Genomic DNA, 12,670 nt, shown 5'->3' on the forward strand with positions numbered 1-12,670 from the left:
AAAAGTATTGTAGACCTGCACCAGACTGGGAAGAGTGAATCTACAATAGGCAAGCAGCTTGGTGTGAAAAAATCAACTGTGGGAGCAATCATCAGAAAATGGAAGACATACAAGACCACTGATAATCTCCCTCGATCTGGGGCTCCACGCAAGATCTCATCCCGTGGGGTCAAAATGATCATGAGAACGGTGAGCAAAGATCCCAGAACCACACGGGGGGACCTGGTGAATGACCTGCAGAGAGCTGGGACCAAAGTAACAAAGGTCACCATCAGTAACACACTACAACAGCAGGGAATCAAATCCCGCAGTGCCAGACGTGTTCCGCTGCTGAAGCCAGTGCATGTCCAGGCCCGTCTGAAGTTTGCCAGAGAGCACATGGATGATACAGCAGAGGATTGGGAGAATGTCATGTGGTCAGATGAAACCAAAGTAGAACTTTTTGGTATAAACTCAACTCGTCGTGTTTGGAGGAAGAAGAATACTGAGTTGCATCCCAAGAACACCATACCTACTGTGAAGCATGGGGGTGGAAACATCATGCTATGGGGCTGTTTTTCTGCCAAGGGGACAGGACGACTGATCCGTGTTAAGGACAGAATGAATGGGGCCATGTATCGTGAGATTTTGAGCCAAAACCTCCTTCCATCAGTGAGAACTTTGAAGATGAAACGAGGCTGGGTCTTCCAACATGACAATGATCCAAAACACACCGCCCGGGCAACAAAGGAGTGGCTCCGTAAGAAGCATTTGAAAGTTCTGGAGTGGCCTAGCCAGTCTCCAGACCTCAACCCCATAGAAAATCTGTGGCGGGACTTGAAAGTCCGTGTTGCTCGGCGACAGCCCCAAAACATCACTGCTCTCGAGAAGATCTGCATGGAGGAATGGGCCAAAATACCAGCTACTGTGTGTGCAAACCTGGTAAAGACCTATAGTAAACGTTTGACCTCTGTTATTGCCAACAAAGGTTATGTTACAAAGTATTGAGTTGTATTTTTGTTATTGACCAAATACTTATTTTCCACCCTGATTTACGAATAAATTCTTTACAAATCCTACCATGTGGATTCATGGATTTTTTTTTCACATTCTGTCTCTCACAGTTGAAGTGTTCGGTTCGGTACGCATATGTATCGAACAATACAACATTTGTAATTTATTTTATCAACTTTCCTTCTGACGATGCTGTCTGTGTTGAGCGCTCAGTGGATCTGCGCTCGACAGTGCAGCCTAGGCGGAGTAGTCGAACGCAGATTCACTAAGCGCAGGGCAATCTAGCGAGACAGAAGTTAAGCTCTCGTTGCAACATGGCAAATTGAACCTCCCCCATCCTCATTCAGATCTGGCGTTTGGAACTATTTTGGTTTTCATGTGAGTATGACCCTGAAGGTAAGCACGTCATGGACTAAAGTAAAACAGTATGTCGGATGTGCCACGCAATGCTCAATTACATTGGTAGGAACTAGTGCGTTAGCGCAGTTAGCTCGTTAACGTGTTGGCCGTCCAGCCCCACGCACAGGGCGATCCGCAGTAGCTCGTTAACGGAGATTTGCCGTGTTGTGGCGTTTTAACGAGATTAACGCAGCACTAGTGGGAACACAACGAATATGACTGCACATTTACTCCGACATCATCCTAGTGCAAAGACAAGTGGAAGCAGACAAAAACAACAAGCACGCATGCTACAAACTTTACCCGAGTCATTTAGACAGCCGTTAGCACATGATTCTCCTTATGGGGACCTGATATGTTTAATATGCTGCTGAGAATATAGCCCAGAAGAAGCGTGTAGTATAGCTTTTATTTTGGAAAGAGCCATTTCTCTGTAATAAACTCTCTTTTCCAAAGATGAGTGATTTCTCGATCAGATAGATTTATTATTTTATCCCTTTGTTGTTTCAGCAACATTAAATTTAAAAACTGTACTTTTGAGTTAAAATATATATTTATAATTTTAATAAATGACAAATTAAAAAGGCATGAACATTTTTTTGTATCGAAAAAATATCGAACCGTGACACCAAAGTATCGAACCGAACCGAACCGTGAATTTTGTGTATCGTTGCAAGGAGAGTTTAACTTCTGCCTTGCTAGCTTGTCCTGTGCTCTTCCTTCTGACTATGCTGTCTGTGTTGAGCGCTCAGTGGATCTGCGCTCGACAGTGCAGCCTAGGCGGAGTAGTCGAACGCAGATTCACTATATTATATATATATATATATATATATATATATATATATGGCAGCTGGATAGCGTAGTGGTTAAACTACACGCCTTTGGAACAGAGGATCGCAAGTTCGATTCCTGCCTGGGGCGTCTGTATCCAGTAAGGGTCCTAAGGCTAGACCCCCTATGCTAAGCAAGCCTACCGCAGACATGAGCGAGACAGATAAATATGAAGGCATGCCGGCTCGGACGTCGCCCGGATCAACAAGGTCCGCGTCAGGTGTTGAGGAACCAGGGCACCCTGACGAAAAGTGGGCTACTGGAACAAGAAGGCATCGGTGGGCAAGGGACGAAAACAGGGCGTTGTTGGAATGCTACTACGCAAGTAACCCCGGCGGAAGGGGCTACATGAATAGGATGAGGGACCTATGGATTCTTCGATACCCAACATCCACAATGACGGCGAAACAACTAGTAGCTCAGTGTTCCAACATTCGAAAGAAGGGACTGCTCTCACAGCTAGAGATTGACGAGGTACAACACAAATGCTACGGCAAGGAGGAGTCAGGACGCCAGGTCAGGGGGGAGATATCATCACCCCCACCCGAGATTGGGTACATAGCCCCAAGTGCGATAGGAGAAGGATCGTTGAGTGCGAGAGGAGCTGACCTGAAAAATAGGATCATGGCCAAGCTTGAAACCTGGATCCCCCGTAGCCGGTTACCAAGATTACGTGAAGTACCCTCAGAAGGTCTGCTAGATGATGTTAATGCAGCACTACGGGCAATACCTACAACCACGATTACCGACACTAACAAGCTGATCTACAATACGGCAGCAGTGATCAGTGAGATGCTTGGCTACAAGTTGAACAGCCACAAGGGGCAGTACCCTCCATGGAGAAGGAGGCTAGAGGGCAAGATCAAAGTAGCACGGAGGGAGGTTAGCCAACTAACGGAGTTGCAGAAAGGTGCGACAAATAAGGTGCCTAAGAAATACAGCAAGCTGTCCATACCTGAGGCCTTGGAAACTGCCAAGCAAAGACTCACAGCCTTGGCCAGCCGCTTGAGGAGGTACACCAGAGAGATAGAAGGCAGGAGAATAAACCAGCTGTTCTCCACAGAACCAGCAAAGGTGTACTCTCAGTGGCAAGGGAACAATAAGAGAACAGCACCACCAAGGCTGGAGACGGAGCAATACTGGAAGAGCATATGGGAGAAGGATGCAACCCATAACGGCAATGCTCAGTGGCTAGTGGATCTGAGGGCAGACCACAGCGACCTCCCTGAACAGGGTCCAGTAACCATCACAGTGGCAGATATCCAAGAAAGGGTCTCCAGTATGAAGAGTTGGACAGCACCAGGGCCCGACATGGTTCACGCCTACTGGCTGAAGAAGCTGACTGCACTCCACGAGCGTCTGGCAGCACAAATGAACCAGCTGCTAGTTAACGAGAGACACCCGGAATGGCTAACTGAAGGCCGGACGGTCCTGATCCCCAAGGACCCCAAGAAGGGACCAGTCCCCTCCAACTACCGACCAATAACCTGCCTCAGTACTACATGGAAGCTCCTGTCAGGCATCATATCGGCTAAGATGAACAGGCACATGGGTCAATACATGAGCGGGACACAGAAAGGAATTGGCAAGAATACCAGAGGTGCAAAACACCAGCTACTGGTAGACAGAACAATCAGCCGAGACTGCAAGACCAGACTGACCAACCTGTGCACTGCCTGGATTGATTACAAGAAGGCCTATGACTCAATGCCCCACAGCTGGATACTGGAATGCCTAGAATTGTACAAGATCAATGGGACCCTAAGAGCCTTCATCAGGAACTCAATGGGGATGTGGCGTACAACACTAGAGGCCAACTCCAAGCCCATAGCACAAGTTACCATCAAGTGCGGGATCTACCAAGGAGATGCTCTGTCCCCACTGCTGTTCTGCATAGGCCTGAACCCCCTCAGTGAGATCATTAACAAGACTGGCTACGGATACCGACTACGGAACGGAGCAGTTGTCAGCCACCTCCTGTACATGGATGACATCAAGCTGTATGCCAAGAGTGAACGAGACATCGATTCACTGATCCACACTACCAGGCTATACAGCAATGACATTGGAATGTCGTTCGGACTGGAGAAGTGTAGTCGGATGGTAACAAAGAGAGGGAAGGTAGTCAGAACTGAGGGGATTGAACTACCAGAAGGCAACATTGCAGACATAGAGGACAGTTACAAGTACCTGGGGATCCCGCAGGCAAATGGGAACCATGAAGAGGCCGCTAGAAAGGCTGCAACCACCAAGTACCTGCAGAGGGTCAGGCAAGTCCTGAGGAGTCAGCTGAATGGTAAGAACAAGATCCGGGCCATCAACACGTACGCCCTGCCCGTGATCAGGTACCCTGCTGGGGTAATAGGCTGGCCAAAGGAGGAGATAGAAGCCACTGACATAAAGACAAGAAAGCTCCTTACCATGCATGGAGGGTTTCACCCCAAGTCCAGCACCCTGAGGCTGTACGCTAAGCGGAAGGAAGGGGGCCGGGGACTGGTGAGTGTCAGCACCACAGTCCAGGATGAGACAAGGAACATCCAAGAATACATTGGGAAGATGGCCCCAACTGACCGAGTGCTCAGTGAATACCTCAGGCAGCAGAAACCCAAGAAAGAGGAGGGAGACGAGGAACCATCATGGAAGGACAGGCCCCTGCACGGTATGTACCACCGGCAGATAGAGGAGGTGGCTGATATCCAGAAATCCTACCAGTGGCTGGACAAAGCTGGACTGAAAGACAGCACAGAGGCACTAATCATGGCAGCACAAGAACAAGCTCTGAGTACAAGATCCATAGAGGCTGGGGTCTATCACACCAGGCAAGACCCCAGGTGCAGGCTGTGTAAAGATGCCCCAGAGACAATCCAGCACATAACAGCAGGGTGCAAGATGCTAGCAGGCAAGGCATACATGGAACGCCATAACCAAGTGGCCGGCATAGTGTACAGGAACATCTGTGCCGAGTATAACCTAGAAGTCCCGAGGTCAAAATGGGAGATGCCCCCAAGGGTGGTGGAGAATGACCGAGCTAAGATCCTGTGGGACTTCCAGATACAGACGGACAAAATGGTGGTGGCTAACCAACCGGACATAGTGGTGGTAGACAAACAGAAGAAGACGGCCGTAGTGATCGATGTAGCGGTTCCGAATGACAGCAATATCAGGAAGAAGGAACACGAGAAGCTGGAGAAATACCAAGGGCTCAGAGAAGAGCTCGAGAGGATGTGGAGGGTGAAGGTAACGGTGGTCCCCGTGGTAATCGGAGCACTAGGTGCGGTGACTCCCAAGCTAGGCGAGTGGCTCCAGCAGATCCCGGGAATAACATCGGAGATCTCTGTCCAGAAGAGCGCAGTCCTGGGAACAGCTAAGATACTGCGCAGGACCCTCAAGCTCCCAGGCCTCTGGTAGAGGACCCGAGCTTGAAGGATAAACCGCCCGCAGGGGCGCGCTGGGTGTTTTTATATATATATACACTAGGGGTGCAACGATACACAAAATTCACGGTTCGGTTCGGTTCGATCCTTTGGTGTCACGGTTCGATATTTTTTCGATACAAAAAAAATGTTCATGCATTTTTTATTTGTCATTTATTAAAATTATAAATATAGATTTTAACTCAAAAGTACAGTTTTTAAATTTAACCCTAACCCTTGTGCGTGTTTTTTATTTTGACAGCGAATGCGCACCTGCGGACCACTTATGTGCAGCCCTGGTTATTTAGCTCATCATATTGCAGCCACAGAAATTCTTTTGTCCATGAAACCATAAAGCTGCACTTTCTTTTTGCCTTATAGTCTGATTTGTCATAACTTCTCCGTTTTGTGGTAAGCTTTTCTTTGGCTGTCACTTCTTCACCCTGACCTGTCTTATTTGGCTCAGCAGAACTGAAATGCTTTTACACATGCACTCACATAAGCTCAGCGATTCTCTGCGCGATCAACCTCTCACATGTTTAAGCTTGCTGCGGGAGATTTCACTTGTCATGTTTGCATAGTAAGCTAACGATTAATAAGACGATGTCAGAGGAATTGGTGCACAAATTATCATCACTCACAGATCAGTGCTGTCGCTCTCTATACACAGTTCGCACGATTGCAAAGTGAAAGCAAAAAAACAAGCGCAAATTCAAACGCGACTTCAATATGTCACATATTGACAGTGGCTCACCGATGCCAATGACATAATTACCCAGCTACATTTCTGAAAGAATGCAAAAGCACTGACATATATTTTTCCTACAATAGCCCGACGGGCAGGGAAGAGATAGATTTTGGTAGCCCGACTGAAAAAATCGCTAGCTCCGGGACGTCGGGCTAGCGATATTGCGAGCCCTGTATCTGATTGAGGAATCACATCATCTTTGGAAAAGAGAGTTTATTACAGAGAAATGGCTCTTTCCAAAATAAAAGCTATACTATCCGCTTCTTCTGGGCTATATTCTCAGCAGCATAAGGAGAATCATGTGCTAACAGCTGTCTAAATGACTCGGCTAAAGTTAGTAGCATGCTTGTTGTATTTGTCTTTGCACTAGGATGATGTCGGCGTAAATGTGCAGTCATATTCGTTGTGTTCCCACTAGTGCTTTCAGGTTAATCTCGTTGAAATGACCTTAACGCCACAACACGGCAAATCTCCGTTAACGAGCTACCGCCGATCGCTCCGTGCATGGGGCTAGACGGCCAACACGTTAACGAGCTAACTGCGCTAACACACTAGTTCACACCAATGTAATTGAGCATTGCATGGCACATCCAACATACTGTTTTACTTTAGTCCATGACTCGCTTACCTTCAGGGTCATACGTCGCATGAAAACCAAAATAATTCCAAACGCCAGATCTGAATGAGGTTCAATTTGCCTGTTACAAGGAGAGCTTAACTTCTGTCTTGCTAGCTTGCCCTGCGCTCTTCCTTCTGACTATGCTGTCTGTGTTGAGCGCTCAGTGAATCTGCATTCGACTACTCCGCCTAGGCTGCACTGTCGAGCCTAGGCGGAGTAGTCGAATGCAGATTCACTGAGCGCTCAACACAGACAGCATCGTCAGAAGGAAAATTGATAAAATAAATTACAAATGTTGTATTGTTCGATACATATGCGTACCGAACCGAAAGCACTGTATCGAACGGTTCAATATCGATACGAATATCGTTGCACCCCTAATATATACACATACATACACATATTTAAGTGGTCTGTTGACCCACTCCCAGTATGATTTTTGGCACTTTTGACATTTGAGGTAATGTTTGAGGTAATGTTTGAACACGGAAATCTCAACTATTAAAGATAAAGGCCTGAAAGTTTCACTGGTATTTCTTAACATCAAAATCAATCACAATCTGTCATTTGGGTACAGACACATCAGAAAATCTCTGGATTTTGGCTTTCAAGTCATCCTGCAAAGTTTCATATTTAAGCACACACTAATGAAAATTACAAAAGCCAAATTGTGACAATATCTCAATGACATATAGTTGAATTTCACAATAATTCAAATAGAGCATGTGGAATACTTTATTATATGAACTTCTTAGACAGAAAAATTAAGAAAAGGCTATATTCTTTCAACTGCCATTGTTAATTAATCATATATAACAAATTATGGAACAACAACAAAAATTTCAGTAGGTAGTCTATTTGTATCTGAAGAGAAGTTTTATTCTAGTGACCTATTCTACTACTATCCTACTGCCCTGGAGGTCTCTTAACCTGCATTATAAGACTTCCAGTAGGTTTTACAAATGGAAGGTAGAGTAGGTCTCAAAAAGGAAAAATAGTTACATATTTAACAAAGTTCATTATTTTTGCAATTATAATTTGCACACTATCTGGAAATCCTAGAATTGTTTACTAATATTTTTTTTTGTCACTGAACTTATATTTGCTCAGTCCAGCATAAAAGGTTAAATAGCAGTTTTTTTTTTTCTCAGAGTAGAGCCGCTGATCCTGGGTGAGGTGTTCTGGGCAGGGAGGGAGGCCTGGGCTGCTCTGCTCAGGCTGCTGCCCCCATGACCCGGCCCCGGATAAGCGGATGTGAATACGTGGATGGTTTGTTTACTTTTTTGTGTTTTTTATGAGTGTGCGTTCAAATATAGATTTTCCTATTTATTGGTCCAACATTACAGATCCTGGTTTATTTTAATGGTAGGAAAGATCAGTGAAAATTTCAGGCATTTTTTATAGTTTTTGAGATATTCATGTTCAAAAATTGCTTCAAATGTCAAAGTGTAAAAAAAATGTTGGAACTAGACCATTTTTCAAAAACATATCTTGAAAACGTGTATTTTTTCAATATATGTAAAAAGTTTCACAGCAAACATCTTTGCCCAGACTTTGAACCATGAAACTTTCAGGCAAATTGGAGATGGTGGAGCAGAAGGCCCACATTCACTTTGGATGTTATGACGCTTTGTTCATTTTTTCTAGTTAGTTCAAAATAATATTTGATGGCATAGTAAATTCCTTGTTGCTGACCTGTGGGAAATAGATGTACAATTCCCAGAAAATGACTAAATGAAATGCAATTTTTGGATGCAGAACATTAACCCTGGGTGATACTTTGATACCTGGCTTTAGCAAATAAGTCATTTTGGGGTATCAGTTCAACTTTTCTCTAGAGGTAGCAGTTCTTTACAACAGTGATGCAACCAATGCCCAACAAGATGGAGCTGTTCAGTTTTTCCAAAACTGACAATATGTATGACTGTCTGCATGGAATTCATCAGGGTTATTCTTATGCAACATAATACGTCAGGTAAAATGAGGCCAGAGGATCCCTGATGCCAGAAATTGAGTTGGGTGCCAGCACAAGTGAATCAAAGCAAAAATGTCTTCCAAAGAACCAGTCACATCAGTGCTGGAAGTCGTTCCATTTTAAGGCCTATCCTGGAATGAAATTGAATGGAACAAGTTGAATTGGTGATCCTTACGTCTTTAACGTCTTAGAAAATCAGCTGCAAATTAAATGGCAATGCATGAAAACGAACGTACATCCCTTCCTTTTAATGCTACTGAGACAAATCTGTATATGAACCAACAACAATAAAACAACAGTAAAAAGGGTTTGGCAATCCATTCATACCACTCTTTGTTGATGACACACACACACACACACACACACACAGGGAAGTTATACTACTGGTTTTGCTACTGCTACTGCTACAAGGAGCACACACAAACGTTACCATGGTGAGGAGGTATGCTGCTGGCCGGCCAGGTGAAGGGTCTTGGGCCGGGCGGCGGAGCAGCTGCCTGCATTAGCTGGCCGCTCCCAGTAGGGGTCACTGCGAAACACACAAAAAAAACGTGAAGAGGTTCTTTAACGACAGCCACATGAAAAAAGGAGAAGAAGAAGAAGTGGGAGTAAAAACAAGACTTAAATGAAGAATAAGAGGGAGAAAACAGGAAAATCAAATGAACAAAGACAAAAACGTAGGAGCAGAGCATAGGAACCAAAGACAAAATAACCATACAAAGCACAGTGCAAATGTCATGGAAAATCAGAGAATTAGATGCAAAATATATTCTGCAGATAAGCAGTAGGTAAATGATAATTTGGCAGTTCATGTGAAAAAACTAATGAAAGATTGGGCATTTCCAGCTCAGTGGACAACAAACTGTGGACCTCTCAGTCTCAAGTCTATATGAAAATAACACTCAAAAAAGAATCCAAATACTTTGTTTAATTACTCATAAACAGGCAGCTGCGATAGCTGCGGGAATATCTTTAACATAGAGGGTCCTGCAGATGTGATGTAATATGGCGATATCTGTGTGAACTGGGGGTAGCACACTCAGCATTATCAGGACCACAAATGCTATCAGCACCCATATGAAAAAGGTTGCTATAAATGATATATGGTGCAAATATTAAATATACTATGTCAACTTATGTGATATTTCCCCCCCAAAAATAAGTTTAGTACTTAAAAGCACAATATTTACCTATGAAAGAATAGACATCTCAGAAAGCAATAAATGTAGGCTACACACTTATACATGTGGTACTGGCTAACAGGAAAACTAAATTTCCATAACAGATGTTTTCCATAACAAGTTAACGATATGTTGGTAACTTTGCTGCAAAAATATTACCGTACTGGCATTGAATCACGGTGTGTGATGACTTACTACTCTGTTATTTAACCGCCACAAACAATCCAGCATCAGCACAGCAGAGTAAATTAATGTACTTTAGTAATACAGTGCGAGTTTATCTGCAAACTTTACTTCCCTTAACACGAGTCACTTTGGGGTTTTTGTAGCTTCTTCTTTCAGGCATTGGAAGAGCGACTCACTGAGTCAACAGATGCAGTCAGTCTGTTTTTACTTTGTTGCATGAACAACTGGAGGCAGACAAACTGTTTAATTCGTTTATTTACCCGTCTTTTTTATTCTTTTTTTTATATCCTTCTGCTGCTACTTCTCCACTTTCCATGCATTTGAGCTTAGCTAGCTTAGCTAGCTCCACAGTGAAGCTGCGTTACTTCCTCGTCTTACACGTGTTTCATCAAGTTTGTTGCTGATCTGAATGCGTGACTGAAGTTTGAAAGTTTGACATGTGATCAAACTGCTTCCTGTGTGTCAGTGACATACTTTTTTAGGATCTACTTAAAAAAAGGCACAACACGTATTTCACTATAGAATGTGCAAAGATGGTCCAGTCATCCATTTTCTGCTGCTTATCTGGGACCAGTTTGCAGAGGCAGCAAGCACAGAGCCATAGACTTTCCTGTGTGTCATGACTAACCCTCCTCAATCCGCCTGTCAATCCCTCGCGGCTCTCACTTGTGAACAAGACCCACACATACTTAAACTATTCCACTTGGGCCACCAACTCACCTATTTTCTAAATAAAATCCCCCAAATCTAACTGCCACACAGGGCAATTACTTACAGTCTTTCTTACAGTGTTAACATCATGTACCCTCTACAAGAAGCCACACTAATTAAGGGGAGACAAAACTGTAAAGTTGGATGATAAAGGTTCAAATTCAAATTCAAATTCAAATTTTATTTGTCACGTACACAGTCATACACAGTACGATATGTAGTGAAATGCTTGGACAACTGCTCGTGACCTAAAGAGAACAAAAAAGGAAAAGGCTATGAATAAGATAGGAAATAAATGTGAAAAATTAAAAAGGGTAAATTTAACTAGGAAGGAATAAAATATAAATTAAGGTTAAAAATGAAATAACTGTACAACACAAATTAGAATGAAGGGTAAATTTAACTGGGAAGAATAAGATAAAGATAAATATATAAATTAAAGTTGAAAATAAAATAACTGTACAACAAAATACACAATATAGAACTATATAAGAATGTATGAAGAAATCTAAATATAAATAAATATATACACAATAACAGCAGCTGTACAAGTATTAACCGGAAATGAAGAATATAGTGACCAGTGTTGTGCAAAACCAAAGTCCAGAAAGTCCAGTGTGTGTGTAAGAACTGTATGTGTGGGTCAGTACTGTGTGGTGGTGTGATTGAGAGACCGTATCGCCTGCGGGAAGAAGCTCCTCCTCAGTCTCTCTGTGTTGGTCTTCAGGGAGCGGAATCGCTTTCCTGACCTCAACAGAGAGAACAGTCTGTTGTTGGGATGGCTGAGGTCCTTCACGATCTTCCTGGCCTTGGTCCAGCACCGCCTGCTGTAGATTGAGCGCAGGTCAGGGAGCTCGGAGCGGATGGTGCGCTCAGCTGACCGCACAACCCTCTGTAGAGCTCGTCTGTCCTGCATGGTGCTGTTCCCGAACCAGGTTAAGATGTTTCCCGCCAGGATGCTCTCTATGGTGCACGAGTAAAAGTTCCTGAGCACCTTGGAGGGCAGTTGGAAGTCTCTCAAGCGTCTGAGGTGGTAGAGACGCTGTCGGGCCTTTTTCACCACGGTGTTGATGTGACAGGACCATGACAGGTCCTGCGTGATGTGAACTCCGAGGTATTTGAAGCTGTCCACTCTCTCCACTGGGCACTCGTTGATGACGGGGGTCTGGTAGTTCCTCTCCTGCTTAGTGCTGAAGTCCACTATCAGCTCCTTTGTCTTACTGACGTTTAGAAGGAGGTTGTTCCTCTGGCACCAGTTCTCCAGATTCCTAATCTCCTTCAGGTAGGCCGTCTCGTTGTTATCAGAGATCAGGCCCACCACGACGGTGTCGTCAGCAAACTTGATGATGGTGGTGGAGCTGGTAGTGGCCACACAGTCATATGTGTACAAAGAGTACAGCAGGGGGCTCAGAACACACCCCTGGGGGGCTCCAGTGCTGAGAGTGGTGGAGGCTGAGACATGTCCGCCCATCCTTACTGCCTGTGGTCTGCCAGTTAGGAAGTTGGAGATCCACTGACACATAGATGAGCTGAGTCCCAGATGCTCCAGCTTGGTGGTGAGTGTGGAGGGAATTATGGTGTTAAATGCAGAGCTGTAGTCTATGAAGAGCATTT

The 12,670-nt window shown here is 44.4% G+C and overlaps 1 protein-coding gene across 1 annotated transcript in view; it reads right to left on the minus strand.

Moving 5' to 3' along the window:
- npas3 (neuronal PAS domain protein 3) overlaps nt 1-12,670 on the minus strand; it is a 387,868-nt gene that overhangs the window by 278,211 nt on the left and 96,987 nt on the right. The window contains exon 2 of the mRNA XM_086274721.1: nt 9,409-9,507. Within this exon, the coding sequence (XP_086130847.1) occupies nt 9,409-9,507 (99 nt within the window). The remainder of the gene's footprint in view (nt 1-9,408; nt 9,508-12,670) is intronic.

Source organism: Aulonocara sp. 'chitande type north' Nkhata Bay, linkage group LG19 (genome assembly GCF_057382095.1).
Source record: "Aulonocara sp. 'chitande type north' Nkhata Bay isolate Kocher_YH1m ecotype deep benthic linkage group LG19, A_spYH_male_GT1.1, whole genome shotgun sequence".
Taxonomy (NCBI): Eukaryota; Metazoa; Chordata; class Actinopteri; order Cichliformes; family Cichlidae; genus Aulonocara; species Aulonocara sp. 'chitande type north' Nkhata Bay.